The sequence below is a fragment of the Oncorhynchus clarkii genome, chromosome 9 (assembly GCF_045791955.1).
Source record: "Oncorhynchus clarkii lewisi isolate Uvic-CL-2024 chromosome 9, UVic_Ocla_1.0, whole genome shotgun sequence".
Lineage (NCBI taxonomy): Eukaryota > Metazoa > Chordata > Actinopteri > Salmoniformes > Salmonidae > Oncorhynchus > Oncorhynchus clarkii.
In genome coordinates, this window is record NC_092155.1 from 62,142,828 (window position 1) to 62,161,474 (window position 18,647).

The window sequence follows — 18,647 nt, forward strand, 5'->3', positions numbered from 1 at the left end:
TAAATAGGCCATAGAGGTGAAAAAATTACAATTTAGCATTAACACTGGAGTGATAGATGTGCAGATGATGATGTGCAAGTAGAGATACTGGTGTGCAAAATAGCAAGAGGATAAATAACAATATGGGGATGAGGTAGTTGGGTGTGCTATTTACAGATTGGCTGTGTATACAGTGCCTTGCGAAAGTATTCGGCCCCCTTGAACTTTGCGACCTTTTGCCACATTTCAGGCTTCAAACATAAAGATATAAAACTGTATTTTTTTGTGAAGAATCAACAACAAGTGGGACACAATCATGAAGTGGAACGACATTTATTGGATATTTCAAACTTTTTTAACAAATCAAAAAGTGAAAAATTGGGCGTGCAAAATTATTCAGCCCCCTTAAGTTAATACTTTGTAGCGCCACCTTTTGCTGCGATTACAGCTGTAAGTCACTTGGGGTATGTCTCTATCAGTTTTTCACATCGAGAGACTGACATTTTTTCCCATTCCTCCTTGCAAAACAGCTCGAGCTCAGTGAAGTTGGATGGAGAGCATTTGTGAACAGCAGTTTTCAGTTCTTTCCACAGATTCTCGATTGGATTCAGGTCTGGACTTTGACTTGGCCATTCTAACACCTGGATATGTTTATTTTTGAATCATTCCATTGTAGATTTTGCTTTATGTTTTGGATCATTGTCTTGTTGGAAGACAAATCTCCGTCCCAGTCTCAGGTCTTTTGCAGACTCCATCAGGTTTTCTTACAGAATGGTCCTGTATTTGGCTCCATCCATCTTCCCATCAATTTTAACCATCTTCCCTGTCCCTGCTGAAGAAAAGCAGGCCCAAACCATGATGCTGCCACCACCATGTTTGACAGTGGGGATGGTGTGTTCAGCTGTGTTGCTTTTACGCCAAACATAACGTTTTGCATTGTTGCCAAAAAGTTCAATTTTGGTTTCATCTGACCAGAGCACCTTCTTCCGCATGTTTGGTGTGTCTCCCAGGTGGCTCGTGGCAAACTTTAAACGACACTTTTTATGGATATCTTTAAGAAATGGCTTTCTTCTTGCCACTCTTCCATAAAGGCCAGATTTGTGCAATATACGACTGATTGTTGTCCTATGGACAGAGTCTCCCACCTCAGCTGTAGATCTCTGCAGTTCATCTAGAGTGATCATGGGCCTCTTGGCTGCATCTCTAATCAGTCTTCTCCTTGTATGAGCTGAAAGTTTAGAGGGACGGCCAGGTCTTAGTAGATTTGCAGTGGTCTGATACTCCTTCCATTTCAATATTATCACTTGCACAGTGCTCCTTGGGATGTTTAAAACTTGGGAAATCTTTTTGTATCCAAATCCGGCTTTAAACTTCTTCACAACAGTATCTCGGACCTGCCTGGTGTGTTCCTTGTTCTTCATGATGCTCTCTGCGCTTTTAACGGACCTCTGAGACTATCACAGTGCAGGTGCATTTATACGGAGACTTGATTACACACAGGTGGATTGTATTTATCATCATTAGTCATTTAGGTCAACATTGGATCATTCAGAGACCCTCACTGAACTTCTGGAGAGAGTTTGCTGCACTGAAAGTAAAGGGGCTGAATAATTTTGCACGCCCAATTTTTCAGTTTTTGATTTGTTAAAAAAGTTTGAAATATCCAATAAATGTCGTTCCACTTCATGATTGTGTCCCACTTGTTGTTGATTCTTCACAAAAAAATACAGTTTTATATCTTTATGTTTGAAGCCTGAAATGTGGCAAAAGGTCGCAAAGTTCAAGGGGGCCGAATACTCTCGCAAGGCACTGTAGGTACAGTGATCGGTAAGCTGCTCTGACAGCTGATGCTTAGAGAGGGAGATATAAGACTCCAGCTTCAGTGATTTTTGCAATTCGTTCCAGTCAGTGGTGGGTAGTATATGGGGCTTTGGTGGCAAAACGGATGGCATTGTGATAGACTACATCCAGTTTGCTGAGAGAGTGTTGGAGGCTATTTTGTAAATGACATCGCCGAAGTCAATGATCGGTAGCATAGTCAGTTTTACGAGGGTATGTTTGGCATCATGAATGAAGGAGGCTTTGTTGTGAAATAGGAAGCCGATTCTAGAATTAATATTGGTTGGAGATGCTTAATATGAGTAACAGTCAAGGCCATGTCAGTCAAGGCCATGTCAGTCAAGGCCATGCCTTGATTTTCTGGAGACTGACATAGTTTCACTTCTGTTGGTAGGAGGGAGACCAGCATTTCTCATCTCCACAGTTTTGGCTATTCTATTCTGGACACATCATCATATTCTGACTGTGTTAAACCTGCCGCTGCATCATGTCATTAACAGTCAAGGCCATGTCACTGACTGCACTGAGCAGGCTGGAGCTGTTGGGCAGCCCTTGGCACATTGACTGTAGTGTTGTCAGCTTCCCATAAGGTGGGAGTGGATGATGATACTTTGTGTTTTCTTTGTGTGAGGTGAGTTTCTGATAGAGGGTTATTATTCTCCAAAATGAGGGAGAACGTTGCACTAATGCCGGGGCCCAACGGTGGTGAAACTGATGAAGCGTCAGGTAGTGTCAGTGGGACTGGAGTCACCAAATCAGGAGTAACCGAAGACCCTCCAAGAGATGGAGGAGATGAAGTGATACAATTAATGCAATGCAAAATCCAATATCTAACGTAATAAAACTAAAGTCATGTTTTTAACACAACTCACCCTCAGATTTCACAACAGGGACTGATGTTTCTGTCACAAAGGGGCATTCCTCTTGCCAGACAACTCACCCTGAATTGAATTCTGCTGCTCTATCGTTACATACATTCAGTCTAAACTGCCAACCTAGAAGTCATTTGACTTCAAAATGAGGATCGTAAAAATTAACCAGAGTATCAAAGTTGATAATGCCATCATGTAGGCCGGCTCTGGCCTAACCAATCGTTTTTTCGGACCAATCAGAATGGTCAGAATGTGTTTGCATTCTAGAAATCGTCGGGGAGGGAGGCAAATCCAGACTCATCACGGAGAAGAAACATCAGTTGGCTGGAGCGGTGTGGATGGGTAGCCAGGCAAGCATTCCTCTTCTGTCTTCACAATGATTGGCTGTTGCTGCTCAGCCTCAATCTGTGGAGGAGGTATCTGATCTTTCGAAAGGGGTACAACTGCATGTCCTACAGCAGTACAGTGCAGTACAGCATTGTCCGCCAATCCTCCTTTATTCTTTCTAGCTCCGAGTCTCTCTGGCCATCTATGCTTCACCTCGCTTACATAGCCGTGGGAAATAGGGGTGCTGAGGGTGCTGCAGCACCCCATGATAAATTTAAATAAAATAAATATCTAATATATATACTTTAAAGTGAACTACGCCTTTATTACACGTCAATAGCACCCCCAACCCAAAAACATCTTCCAGCGGCCATGGTCGCTTACTGTTCGTCTAGCGCCCCCCACTGCATTGATTTTCTGTGTAATGTCAAAAATGTGCTGCCTTTCACCACTCCCTGTATTTACCATGTGCAACATATTTTTGTGGCGCATGACCTCCCTGTTCATCACTTTCCCTTTCGCTAAAATTATTTTTCCGTCTGTGTTTGTCTGCATTCTTTTGAACACACAGAGCTGCATTGCCTCGCATTTTTGACAGCCTGCGACTGAGCGATATTTGACCAGAATCCATCAAATTTATTGGGGAATTTATTTGTGAAACTTTAACGCGAGATACTGTAGTAAAACTCTTACAACTATGAACTTTTTTCCCAACTGCCACCAGTTTGGCGGAAAAACAAACATTAACATAGAAAAATGTTTTACAGCTTTGTCACCCTATTTTTTATTTTAAAATTATCTTATTTGATTATTTATATATATTACATGTGATAAGGCCACAGACAGCCAGAGGTAATTACAGATACCTGTGATCATCTAAAGTACCAACAAAAAGAACACTAGATGTCATCTGATAAAATTCCCATTAAAAAACGTGAACGTTTTCTGGTAAACTTTGAACGTTTCCAGTAATATACCCTCCCTTTGCAACCATTTTATTGGCTTTGATGTTCCAACTATCCCAATACCATTGCATATTCAAGCAGTAACTAAGAGAACTGGTAATGAATTTATATTAAAGCCCAGATACACACACAATAACAAATCTCAGACTTCTCAAAATGTAAAATGTCTTAAATGTAATTTTCGAGATTTAACGCTGCTAAATACACCCCAGTTGTCCAATTAGTGATGCAGGTAAAACAGAGTGTAGTTTTTCATTTTATACTAATAGTGGTCTATACTTAGATACATCATATGCAGTTATCCATATGGGAAACCTTACCCTGGTCCAGGTCCACCATTGGATAGGTTATACACCTGCCGTGGATTCAGCAAATACTGGAATTTACGCAGAACTCTGAAAATAATAAAATAGGACTTGAAATTGTAAAATAGAAACATTGACATAGCTTATTATTCAACCATAAATGCCCATTTGTGTAGTAGGAGTGTTCACTTGTAGCATCACCTTTCTCCCTGCTTGCCTCCACTTTTAGGGTTCACAAACACTAAAAGAGGATGAGTGTCTGGGACCGGATCAATCTGATCAGAGATAAATAGTTCAAAGATTACAACAGTTTCACAAATGGATACAATGATATTGTCAGTATATTCAGTCTATATTGTCAGTATATTCAGATAACATATACAGTGGGGCAAAAAAGTATTTAGTCAGCCACCAATTGTGCAAATTCTCCCACTTAAAAAAATGAGAGAGGCCTGTAATTTTCAACATAGGTACACTTCAACTAAGACAGACAAAATTAGGAAAAAAATCACATTGTAGGATTTTTAATGAATTTAGTTGCAAATTATGGTGGAAAATAAGTATTTGGTCACCTACAAACAAGCAAGATTTCTGGCTCTCACAGACCTGTAACTTCATCTTTAAGAGGCTCCTCTGTCCTCCACTCACTACCTGTATTAATGGCACCTGTTTGAACTTGTTATCAGTATAAAAGACACCTGTCCACAACCTCACAGTCACACTCCAAACTCCACTATGGCCAAGACCAAAGAGCTGTCAAAGGACACCAGAAACAAAATTGTAGACCTGCACCAGGCTGGGAAGACTGAATCTGCAATAGGTAAGCAGCTTGGTTTGAAGAAATCAACTGTGGGAGCAATTATTAGGAAATGGAAGACACACAAGACCACTGATAATCTCCCTCGATCTGGGGCTCCACGCAAGATCTCACCCCGTGGGGTCAAAATGATCACAAGAACGGTGAGCAAAAATCCCAGAACCACATGGGGGGACCTAGTGAATGACCTGCAGAGAGCTGGGACCCGAAGTAACAAAGCCTACCATCAGTAACACACTACACCGCCAGGGACTCAAATCCTGCAGTGCCAGACGTGTCCCCCTGCTTAAGCCAGTACATGTCCAGGCCCGTCTGAAGTTTGCTAGAGAGCGTTTGGATGATCCAGAAGAAGATTTTGAGAATGTAATATGGTCAGATGAAACCAAAATAGAACTTTTTGGTAAAAACTCAACTCGTCGTGTTTGGAGGACAAAGAATGCTGAGTTGCATCCAAAGAACACCATACCTACTGTGAAGCATGGGAGTGGAAACATCATGCTTTGGGGCTGTTTTTCTGCAAAGGGACCAGGACGACTGATCCGTGTATAGGAAAGAATGAATGGGGCCATGTATCGTGAGATTTTGAGTGAAAACCTCCTTCCATCAGCAAGGGCATTGAAGATGGAACGTGGCTGGGTCTTTCAGCATGACAATGATCCCAAACACACCGCCCGGGCAACGAAGGAGTGGCTTCGTAAGAAGCATTTCATGGTCCTGGAGTGGCCTAGCCAGTCTCCAGATCTCAAACCCATAGAAAATCTTTGGAGGGAGTTGAAAGTCCGTGTTGCCCAGCAACAGCCCCAAAACATCACTGCTCTAGAGGAGATCTGCATGGAGGAATGGGCCAAAATACCAGCAACAGTGTGTGAAAACCTTGTGAAGACTTACAGAAAACGTTTGACCTCTGTCATTACCAACAAAGGGTATCTAACAAAGTATTGAGATAAACTTTTGTTATTGACCAAATACTTATTTTCCACCATAATTTGCAAATAAATTCATAAAAAAATCCTACAATGTGATTTTCTGGATTTTTTTTTCTCATTTTGTCTGTCATAGTTGAAGTGTACCTATGATGAAAATTACAGGCCTCTCATCTTTTTAAGTGGGAGAACTTGCACAATTGGTGGCTGACTAAATACTTTTTTGCCCCGCTGTAGTCTAAATGGAATATGGCTGTGAGGCACTTCCTAGTGACAGTTCTCTAGACCCTAAACAAGGTAAAATAGTTAGACACGGTTGCTTATTTACTCACACCAGTTACTATCCAGCAGTCCTGTAATAGGGAAAGGCCTAGACAGGGTACTAGTACGTACCTGAAGCACCTTTCCGTCAGGAGTGGTGTTGTGGTCACTGTCGCCGACTGAGCTCGAGGAGCCGTTCTTCATGCTGTTAGGCTTCTCCTGATGGGGTCAAGAGAGAGATGAACAGTCAACTTAGCAAATCCAGAGATCATATAAAACAACAAGCAATAACCGTATAATAGTCAAATACAGATGTATTGTTTCTCAAACTAGACTTCTTAGCTTTCCTACTATTACCATTGCATGTGAGTGAATGTTGTTAAGAGAATAAAAAAAGTAATTTCACTAAGTTGAGGTTCCTTAAAATATATCCTTATGTGAGCTTTACAGTATTAGACACCTGTCATAGGGCAGTAGGTTATCCTGTACCTTCATAACAGGGTAGATGGCCCAAGGGGGGAGGATATGGTCTCTGAGAGTTCCACAGTTACAGTCGGAGGGCTCCTGGGAGGCACAGTCATCATGGCGCTGGAATACAGTAACAGCCTATTATCAAATTATTCATTTATAAAGCTAACCACATTTGATTTATAAAGCATTTTTATATCAAAGTAGTCACAAAGTACTGTATTGTTCACAGACATACAGTACCAGTCAAAAGTTTGGACACACCTACTCATTCAAGGGTTTTTCTTTATATTGACTATTTTCTACATTGTAGAGTAATAATGAATCAAATCAAATCACATTTTATTAGTCACATGCGTCGAATACAACAGTGAAATGCTTACTTACGAGCCCCTAACCGACAGTGCAGTTTCAAAAAATACGGATAAGAATAAAAGATAAAAGTAACAGAGTCTATGTGCGGGGGGCACTGGTTACTTGAAGTAGTATAAGTCGGAAGTTTACTTACACCTTAGCCAAATACATTTAAACTCAGTTTTTCACAATACCTGACATTTAATCCTAGTAAAAATTAAATTTTAGGTCAGTTAGGATCACCACTTTTTTTTTTAAGAATGTGAAATGTCAGAATAATAGTAGAGAGAATGATTTATTGATTCATCACATTCCTAGAAGTTTACATACACTCAATTAGTATTTGGTAGCATTGCCATTAAATTGTTTAACTTGGGTCAAACGTTTCGGGTAGCCTTCCACAAGCTTCCCACAATAAGTTGTGGTGAATTTTGGCCCATTCCTCCTGACAGAGCTGGTGTAACTGAGTCAGGTTTGTAGGCCTCCTTGCACGCACACGCTTTTTCAGTTCTGCCCACACATTTTCTATAGGATTGAGGTCAGGGCTTTGTGATGGCCACTCCAATACCTTTACTTTGTTGCCCTTAAGCCATTTTGCCACAACTTTAGAAGTATGCTTGGCGTCATTGTCCATTTGGAAGACCCATTTGTGACCAATCTTTAACTGATGTCTTGAGATGTTGCTTCAATATATCCACATAATTTTCCATCCTCATGATGCCATCCATTTTGTGAAGTCAACCAGTCCCTCCTGCAGCAAAGCACCCCCACAACATGATGCTGCCACCCCCGTGCTTCACGGTTGGGATAGTGTTCTTCGGCTTGCAAGCCTCCCCCTTTTTCCTCCAAACATAACGATGGTCATTATGGCCAAACAGTTTTATTTTTGTTTCATCAGACCAGAGGACCTTTATCCAAAAAGTGCAGTGGTGGTTTTGGAGCAGTGGCTTCATCCTTGCTGAGAGGCCTTTCAGGTTATGTCGATATAGGACTCGTTCTACTGTGAATATAGATACTTTGTACATATTTCCTCCAGCATCTTCACAATGTCCTTTGCTGTTGTTCTGGGATTGATTTGCACTTTTCGCACCAAAGTACGTTCATCTCTAGGAGACAGAAAGGATCTTCTTCCTGATGGCTGCACGATCCCATGGTGTTTAGACTTGCATACTTTTGTTTGTACAGATGAACGTGGTACCTTCAGGCATTTGGAAATTGCTCCCAAGGATGAACCAGACTTGTGGAGGTCTACACATTTTTTTCTGAGGTCTTTGCTGATTTATCCCATGATGTCAAGCAAAGAGGCACTGAGTTTGAAGGTAGGCCTTGAAATACATCCACAGATACACCTCCAATTGACTCAAATTATGTCAATTCGCCTATAAGAAGCTTCTAAAGACATTACATAATTTTCTGGAATGTTCCAAGCTGTTTAAAGGCACAGTCAACTTAGTGTATGTAAACTTCTGACCCACTGGAATTGTGATACAGTGAATTATAAATGAAATAATCTGTCTGTACACAATTCTTGGAAAAATTACTTGTGTCATGCACAAAGTAATGTCCTAACCGACTTCACAAAACATAGTTTGTTAACAAGAAATTTGTGGAGTGGTTGAAAAACGAGTTTTAATGACTCCAACCTAAGTGTACGTAAACTTCTATTGTGCCTTGCGGTCAGGCCGAGCAGTTTCCATACGAGGCAGTGATGCATCCAGTCAAGATGCTCTCGATGGTGCAGCTGTAGAACCATTTGAGGATCTGAGGACCAATGCCAAATCTTTTCAGTCCCCTGAGGGGGAATAGGTTTTGTCGTGCCCGCTTCACGACTGTCATGGTGTGCTTGGACCATTTTAGTTTGTTGGTAATGTGGACACCAAAGAACTTGAAGCTCTCAACCTGCTCCACTGAAGCCCCGTCAATGAGAATGGGGGCGTGCTCAGTCCTCTTTTTCCTGTAGTCCACAATCATCTACTTTGTCTTGACCACGTTGAGGGAGAGGTTATTGTCCTGGCACCACACGGCCAGGTCTCTGACCTCCTCCCTATAGGCTGTCTCGTTGTTGTCGGTGATCAGGCTTACCACTTTTGTCTCATCGGCAAATTTAATGATAGTGTTGGAGTCGTGCCTGGCCTTGCAGTCATGAGTGAACAGGGAGTACAGGACGGGGCAGAGCACACACCCCTGAGGGGCCCCTGTGTTGAGGATCAGCGTGGCGGATGTGTTGTTACAGGGTCCCAGGGTCCTTAGCTTATTTATTAGCATTGAGGGCACTATGGTGTTGAACGCTGAGCTTTAGTCAATGAATAGCTTTCTCACATAGGTGTTCCTTTTGCCCAGGTGGGAAAGGGCACTGTGGAGTGCAATAGAGACTGCATCATCTGTGGATCTGTTGGGGCGGTATGCAAATTGGAGTGGGTCTAGGGTTTCTGGGATGATGGTGTTGATGTGAGCCATGACCATCCTTTCAAAGCACTTCATGGCTACAGACGTGAGTGCTACGGGTTGGTAGTCATTTAGGCAGGTTACCTTTGTGTTCTTGGGCACAGGCACTATGGCGGTCTGCTTAAAACATGTTGGTATTATAGACTCGGACAGGGAGAGGTTGAACATTTCAGTGAAGACTTGCTAGTTGGCCAGTGCATGCTCGCAGTCCATGTCCTGGTAATCCGTCCGGCCCTGCGGCCTTGTGAATGTTGACCTGTCTAAAGGTCTTTCTCACACTGGCTGCGTAGAGCGTGATCACACTTCCGGTACAGCTTGTGCTCTCATACATGTTTCAGTGTTATTTGCCTCGAAGCGAGCATAGAAGTAGTTTAGCTCGTCCGGTAGGCTTGAGTCACTGGGCAGCTCTCGGCTGTGCTTCCCTTTGTAATCTGTAATGGTTTGCAGGCCCTACCACATCCGACGAACGTCAGAGGCTGTGTAGTACGACTCAATCTTAGTCCTGTATTGATGCTTGCCTGTTTGATGGTTCGTCAGAGGGCATAGCGGGATTTATTATTAGCTTCCGGGTTAGTGACCCGCTCCTTGAAAGCGGCCGCTCTACCCTTTAGCTCAGTGCGGATGTTGCCTGTAATCCATGGCTTCTGGTTGGGGTATGTACGTACGGTCACTGTGGGGACGACGTCATCGATGCACTTATTGATGAAGCCAATGGCAGATGTGGTGTACTCCTCAATGCCATTGGAGGAATCCTGGAACATATTCCAGTCTGTACTAGCAAAGCAGTCCTGTAGCTTAGCATCTGCTTCATCTGAACATTTTTTATTGATCTGATCACTGGTGGTTCCTGCTTTAATCTTTGCTTGTAAGCAGGAATCAGGAGGATAGAATTATGGTCAAATTTGCCAAATGGAGGGCAAGGGAGAGCTATGTATGCATCTCTGTGTGTGGAGTAGTGGAGTATAGGTGGTCCAGAGTTCTTTTCCCTCTGGTTGCACATTTAACATGTTGATAGAAATTAGGTAAAACTGACATTAAAACTATGAAATAACACATTTAGTAACCAAAAAAGTGTTACATTCTTCAAAGTAGCCACCCTTTGCCTTGATGACAACTTGGCGCAGTCTTGGCATTCTCTCAACCAGCTGAGCACCTGTTGGCTGCTTTTCCTTTACTCTGTGGTCCAACTCATCCCAAACCATCTCAACTGGGTTGAGGTCGGGTGATTGTGGAGTGGAGGCCAGGTAATCTGATGGAGCACTCTATCATTCTCCTTCTTGGTCAAATAGCCCTTTTAAAATATTATTTTAAAAAACAACAATTTAACTAGGCAAGTCAGTTAAGAACAAATTCTTACTTACAATGACGGCCTACCCCGGCCAAGCCCAGACGACGCTGGGCCAATTGTGCGCCGACCTATGGGACCCCCAATCACAGCCAGATATGATTGCAGTCACTGGATTTGAACCAGTGACTGCAGTGCACCTCTTGCACTGAGATGCAGTGCCTGTCTTGCACTGAGATGTAGTGCCTTAGACCGCTGCACCACTCGGGAGCCAACCTGGAGGTGTGTTGGGTAACTACCTCATAAAGCTGGTTGAGAGAATGCCAAGAGTGTGCAAAGCTGTCATCAAGGAAAAGGGTGCTACTTTGAAGAATCTCTAATTTGATTTGTTTAACACTTGTTTGGTTACTACATGATTCCATATGTGTTATTTTATAGTTTTGATGTCTTCACTATTATTCTACAATGTAGAAAACAGTAGAAATAAAGAAAAACCCTTGAATGAGTAGGTGTGTCCAAACTTTTGACTGGTACTGTAGATCCAGACGTAGTTCCAGACATAGCTCTTGCAAGACCACTCCATGAACAGATTGAACAACAGATTGTAATATGTAAATATTCTGCGTGGAAGAAAAGACTGGCCTAATAACTTAAAGGGGCCTAACTCTCCCCACCACAGGGCTACTCAGGAGCCCTCGTTCATCACCATGGAGTGGCACCAGACACAGTGTTTGCCCGTCAGCCCGTGATAACTCTTGATCTTCTTCTGACACTTGTCACACTTCCCAGAGTCACAGTTCCCACTGACCCAGTCATGAGTTGGAACCTGAGGCAGGAGACACAGGCAGAGTCAGATGCAAGACTGACATACATGCATCGGGACAAAGAGAGTGGCTTAGAAATTCACATTACAACATACACTAAGAATGAAGAGGCATTGGAAATATTAATATAACTGCAAATGCCATTGTAAAATGTTGTTTGAAAAAAAACTCTTACTCCCGTGTCTTTCTTAGACTTGACATAGGTCCTGGTACAGGGAGCTGGGTTTCTGTTGGCACAGCGTCCATGGACCGTGTATTTACAGCCTTGAAAACAAAGACAAGTAAACAATGCGTTACGTGTCTCCATTGTGTTTTCAACTATTATTGTTATTCTCTCGTTTAATGAATCATGTTAATCAAGACAAGATATACAAGGCTGACAATTAAGTAAACAATAAACAACACCACTACAGTTTTTCCTATGGAAATATGTGGGGATGTCATAGGTCATTATGGTTATCTAATGGTACATGTTGACATCATCTGATTATGAGAATGATATTCCACTAACTTGCTTTTAATTGTAAGTTCAGGATAGGTGTCTTCCTGGTAATTTTTTGTTGTTGCTTTGAGTGGATTGAAGAAGTTATGTTGTATTTCCCTCTAGTGGTGAGACCAGACAATGACACTCACAGGTGCAGCAAAGCCCCTGTTTCCTCAGTCCTAGCAGCATGCTCTGACACACGTTGCAGTAGACAGGCTTGTTGTAATTTTTCATCCTCCATAGGTGCTGCCCATCCTTCTGCGTCATCTGGGGGTAGATGGTGGGGGAGAAAACACATATTATGGTATAATAAACAAAATATAAAAACGTTGTGCTTTTTTATCTTATATGTCAAAAACTATTTTGACCATTTTTGCACACTCCTAAAACAAACACTGACTCTAGGGGTAAATGTTGGATCTCATATTTGGAAAACATTATGTAAGCAATGCAACATTGATACACATTTAATTTTAATATTGTCTCATGGTTGGAGATTGGGGCTATTAGTGATGCTGTTAGCAACAAACCTAAATCGCCTCTGAGATGACTCTCCTGGAATGACAGTTCAGTGTTGACTTTTACAGTTGGCTTTACAATGGCCTTTGCATGCCACGATCCCATCTATCAAAATATCAGAATTATGCTGAAAGGAAACTATGCTGCATAATTAAATGAGGAATGGAATGTACATTTCTACCATATTTCCATGGAATCTCCTTGGGTAAATATAAGCCCTGTCTATGCAATACTACATCAGTAACACCAATGTTTGCAACACAAGATTATACAGTAACAAGGTCACAGATTGTATATGCTCTTTTCCAGATTATAGACACAAATACACAGTAAAAAAATATTTTACAAACATTGGTTTAAATGACTCATGGTGCCTCAGCTCAGAGCCAGACTTTCAGTCAGTCTATGTGTATAGCCTCTAAAATCAGCACACAGCAATGTGAGAGTGCTGGATGAAGGCCTCCATGGTATTCTCATTGGTGGCCAGAAATAGCCTGAGGGGAAGTACCTGGCATTGTGGTAGGGGCACGAGAAAGACCAGTTTACAGTTCAGATCTTTGTAAGGCAGTCTGATAACAGACCCAAAAGTAAACTACATGTTCAATAAGTAAGCATACCCCCTGTACCAAGATATTTCCTCAGACGCTAGTATTTCCAGATCTCAGCACTTGGGAGACAAGAGTGACAGTGGTCCCATGTGGCTCAGTTGATAGCGTATGGCACTTGCAATGTCAGGACTGTGGGTTCGATTCCCACGGGGGACCAGTACAAATTAAAACAGATCCAGTCGCTCTGGATAAGCACGTCTGCTAAATGACTCGAAAGAAAATGGCACCCCCACTTAGTTTCATTGTTCTAAACATAATAACTTACTCTTTATACTGTAACAATGAATGTTTATGTTCTTCCTTTCCATTGCAGTTGCTACTAATTGATGCAGAGGGTGAGGTTAGATGGAGTTGTGAATGAGAATAATAGATAGGCTTTTCCCCACTTCCTCTAACTCACTCTGGTGGTGCAGAGATAGATGTGTATGTGAAACAGGTAACATTAGCACACATGCATGAGTGAGTCAACAAAAGGGTGGTGCACAGAGGTAAGAGCAGAAGGAGAGCAACATACAGAGTGACAGAAAGAGAGAGAGAGAGCATGTACTGATAGTGTGTGAGTGAGGAAGACAAAAGGAGGAACTGCAGACACCGGCTGAGCATATTTCTAAAGGTACAGTAGTATTATCATTACAAAGACGCATTAGGAAATGTACTGCGTGATCAAAACATTAAGAACCCCCCCCCCCAATATCTTTGGGGCATGGAGTCTACAAGGTGTCAAAAGCGTTCCACAGGGATGCTGGCCCATGTTGACCTTCATGGATGTCCTTGGGGTGGTGGACCAATCTTGATACACACAGGAAACTGTTGAGCGTGAAACACCCAGCAGCATTGCAGTTCTTGACACAAACCGGTGCACCTGGTACCTACAACCATACCCCGTTCAACGACACTTAAATGTTTTATCTTGCCCATTCAACCTCTGAATGGCACACATTCACAATCCCCCATGTCTCAACTGTCTCAAAAACTCAAAAACTCCTTCTTTAACCATCTCCTCCCCTTCATCTATACTGATTGAAGTTGATTTTAACTGGTGACATCAATAAAGGATCAGCGCTTTCACCTGGATTCACCTGGTCAGTCTATACCATAGAAAGAGCAGGTATCCTTAATGTTTTGTACACTCAGCGTATAACACAAAGAGGATGCATCATGTGTACTCCTCTCGGCCTGCACAGGAAACATTTGTTGATGCAATAAAAGGGGAAGGAATGATGGATGGTCCCTTTTCCACCTTCTGCCCCAGTGACATTATGGTCTTATTCATTTGGGCAAAATGTATCAAACCATTTTTGCAACAGCAACCAGCATTTCTTATTGGAAATCCAAGTAGTCCCTCCCTGTTTCTTCCATTTTGTTCCTAATGAACACAACCCAGAAGGGGAACATGGTTCACCCACCTTCAGCCCAAGTAATACCAGCAGAGGGACGTTGTTCATTCCGCCTTCCACCCACTCATCCAGAGAGACCGTGTTACTGCTGTCTGCGTCGATGGCTGTCATCATGTCCTTCAGCACCTGAACAAACCAAAGTGCATTCTAGCTTAGCATCTAAATTAGTATTCTTGGGAGGTTTTGTTCAGCAGATATTTGTAGAATGCTTCATTAAAATATGTATTTTCTCCTCTGTTATCAGTAATTGTAAGGGACATCCCACATTTGGCCACACTTACTGGTCTCAGCTCAGACACATCCCAGTCCAGGTAATCTGCAGCGTGCATCATCTGAGCAATGATCCGGTCCACCTCCTATAGGAAGAAGAGTATTAGTTATTCTTATGAGAAGACCTGATATACATTACCAGTCAAAAGTTTGGACACAGCTACTCATTCAAGGGGTTTTCTTTATTTGTACTATTCTCTACATTGTTAAATAATAGTGAAGACATCAAAACTATGAAATAACACACATGGAATCATGTAGCAACCAAAAAAGTGTTAACAAATCAAAATATATTTTATATTTGAGATTCGTTAAAGTAGCCTTGATGACAGCTTTGCACACTCTTGGCATTCTTTCAACCAGCTTCATGAAGTAGTCGCCTGGAATGCATTTCAATTAACAGGTGTGCCTTGTTAAAAGTTAATTTGTGGAATTTCTTTCCTTCTTAATGCATTTGAGACAATCAGTTGTGTTGTGACAAGGTAGGGGTGGTATACAGAAGATAGCCTTATTTGGTAAAAGACCAAGTCCATATTATGGCAAGAACAGCTCAAATAAGCAAAGAGAAACGACAGTCCATCATTACTTTAAGACATGAAGGTCAGTCAATCCGGAAAATTCCCAAAACGTTGAAAGTTTCTTCAAGTGCTCTCGCTAAAACCATCAAGCGCTATGATGAAACTGGCTCTCATGAGGACCGCCACAGGAAAGGAAGACCCAGAGTTACCTCTGATGCAGAGGATAAGTTCATTAGAGTTACCAGCCTCAGAAATTGCAGCCCAAATAAATTCTTCACAGAGTTCAAGTAACAGACACATCTCAACATCAACTGTTCAGAGGAAATTGCGTGAATCAGGCCTTCATGGTCGAATTGCTGCAAAGAAACCACTACTAAAGGACACCAATAAGAAGAAGAGACTTGCTTGGGCCAAGAAACACGAGCAATGGACATTAGACCGTTGGAAATCTGTCCTTGAGTCCAAATGGGAGATTTTTGGTTCCAACCACTGTGTCTTTGTGAGACGCAGAGTAGGTGAACGGATGATTTACGCATGTGTGGTTCCCACCGTGAAGCATGGAGGAGGAGGTGTGATGGTGTGGGGGTGCTTTGCTGGTGACACTGTCTGTGATTTATTTAGAATTCAAGGCACACTTAACCAGCATGGCTCCCACAGCATTCTGCAGCGATATGCCATCCCATCTGGTTTGCGCTTAGTGGGACTAAAATAGATTTTTCAACAAGACAATGACCCAACACACCTCCAAGCTGTATAAGGGCTATTTGACCAAAAAGGAGAGTGATGGAGTGCTGCATCAGATGACCTGGCCTCTACAATCACCCAACCTCAAACCAATTGAGATGGTTTGGGATGAGTTGGACTACAAAGTGAAGGAAAAGCAGCCAACAAGTGCTCAGCATATATGGGAATTCCTTCAAGACTGTTGGAAAGAGATCCAGGTGAAGCTGGTTGAGAGAATGCCAAGCATGTGCAAAGCTGTTATCAAGGCAAAGGGTGGCTACTTTGAAGAATCTCAAATATAAAATATATTTTGATGTGTTGAACACTTTTTTGTTACTACATGATTCCATATTTTATTTCATAGCTTTGATGTCGTCACGATTATTCTACAATGTAGAAAATAGTAAAAATACATAAAAACCCTTGAATGAGTAAGTGTGTCAACTTTTGACTGGTACTGTAAAAATGAAAGGGTATGAGGTGATGTCTCCTGCAACAACAGACAGTCATTACATGTTATTACATTGTTATTATTTTGAAATGGGTAATGGGGAAACTGGGGTAATACCTAGGGGGGTGTAGTTATTCTTTGTAGTTCACAAAATTGACTTACAGAGCTGTCAAGGACTCCATTGCCATCTCTGTCATACAGTTTGAAAGCAACTGAGGGAAAAATGTGCATATAAAAATCTTGAAAAGGCACTCAAACAAATATCTATACAAATAGACTGCAACAAGAAGCTGCTACTCAGTGGAGAAAATATGATAAAGACTCACACTCCAGCTTGTCTCTGGGCTGGCCATCCTCCAACAGAGAGAAGTAACACGAAACGTCCTTCAGAAAGACCTCTTCTAAAGGAGAGGAGGAGGACAAGGAGGGGGAGGAGGATGGTGAAGTGGATACACATAGTATAGCTACATATTCAGGTTCAGTCTGTGGACTCACATAGCAATAGTGAAACTGATGACTAAACTATAGACAACAAAATAAGCCAACACATGGTATTCAAGAGGTATTCTACACATGGGCAAATAAACATACTGGCGTTGTCCCGCCCGTCCAGTTCGGTTCCGCTCTGGAAGGATCGGAACAGGCGCTGGCAGAGATCCTTGGGGAAGTCCTCAACCTCCAAATAGGTCTTCAGGAAGAGACGGAAGCCTTCCTCATTGATACACTGGAACAGAAGATGGGATATCAATCAATCAGTAAATTGATGGGAGATGGATAGTTTCTAAAATAGTCATCAAAACAGTCTGATTCAGAGCAGAGTGATTTAGGTGAAAAGACTAATTCCTAGAGCAGGGATCATCAACTACATTTTTCCTTAAGCGGATGGTCAGTGGGCCGGAACATAATTACAAATACAGTGCATTCAGAAAGTATTCAGACCCCTTGACTTTTTCCACATTTTGTTACGTTACAGCCTTATTCTAAAACTGATTAAAAACATGTTTTCCCTCATCAATCTACACACAATATCCCACAATGACAAGGCAAAAACAGGTTTGACATTTTTGCAAATTTATTACAAATAAAAAACAGAAATACCTTATTTACATAAGTATTCAGACCCTTTGCTATGAGACTTGAAATGGAGCTCAGGTGCATCATGTTTCCATTGATCTTCCTTGAGATGTTTCTACAACTTGATTGTAGTCCACCTGTGGTAAATTCAATTGATTGGACATTCATTTTAAAAGGAGGACACCTGTCTATATAAGGTCCCACAGTTGACAGCGCATGTCAGAGCAAAAACCAAGCCATGAGGTTGAATGAATTGTACGTAGAGTTCCGAGACAGGATTGTGTCGAGGCACAGATCTGGGGAAGGGTCCAAAATAATTCTGCAGCATTGAAGGTCCCCAAGAACACAGTGGCCTCAATCATTCTTAAATGGAAGAAGTTTGGAACCACCAATACTCTTCCTAGAGCTGGCCGCCAAACTGAGCAATCGAGGGAGAAGGGCCTTGGTCAGGGTGGTGACCAAGAACCTGATGGTCACGCTTACATGGCTCCAGAGTCCCTCTTCCTCTGTGGAGATGGGAGAACAGACTAGAAGGTTAACCATCTCTGCAGAACTTCACCAAATCAGGCCTTCATGGTAGAGTGGCCAGACGGAAGCCATTCCTCAGTAGAAGGCACATGACAGCCCGCTTGGAGTTTGCCAAAAGGCACCTAAAGGACTCAGACCATGAGAAACAAGATTCTCTGTTCTGATTAAACCAAGATTGAACTCTTTGGACTGAATGCCAAGCGTCACGTCTGGATGAAACCTGGCACCATCGCTACGGTGAAGCATGGTGGTGGCAGCATCATGCTGTGGGGATGTTTTTCAGCAGCAGGGACTGGGAGACTGGTCAGGATCGAGGGAAAGATGAACAGAGCAAAGTACACAGAGATCCTTGATGAAAACCTGCTCCAGAGCGATCAGGACCTCAGACTGGGGCGAAGGTTCACCTTCCAA

The 18,647-nt window shown here is 42.3% G+C and overlaps 1 protein-coding gene across 1 annotated transcript in view; it reads right to left on the minus strand.

Annotated features, from left to right (window-relative positions):
* Positions 1–18,647, minus strand: part of LOC139416705 (diacylglycerol kinase alpha-like) — a 46,911-nt gene that overhangs the window by 18,183 nt on the left and 10,081 nt on the right. Inside the window, exons 4-15 of the mRNA XM_071165687.1 lie at positions 17,226–17,358; positions 16,961–17,035; positions 16,797–16,846; positions 14,954–15,028; positions 14,682–14,798; positions 12,298–12,415; positions 11,840–11,928; positions 11,547–11,666; positions 6,778–6,876; positions 6,421–6,507; positions 4,489–4,562; positions 4,303–4,377 (exon numbers count right to left, since the gene is read on the minus strand). Coding sequence (XP_071021788.1) covers positions 4,303–4,377; positions 4,489–4,562; positions 6,421–6,507; positions 6,778–6,876; positions 11,547–11,666; positions 11,840–11,928; positions 12,298–12,415; positions 14,682–14,798; positions 14,954–15,028; positions 16,797–16,846; positions 16,961–17,035; positions 17,226–17,358 — 1,112 coding nt within the window. The remainder of the gene's footprint in view (positions 1–4,302; positions 4,378–4,488; positions 4,563–6,420; positions 6,508–6,777; positions 6,877–11,546; positions 11,667–11,839; positions 11,929–12,297; positions 12,416–14,681; positions 14,799–14,953; positions 15,029–16,796; positions 16,847–16,960; positions 17,036–17,225; positions 17,359–18,647) is intronic.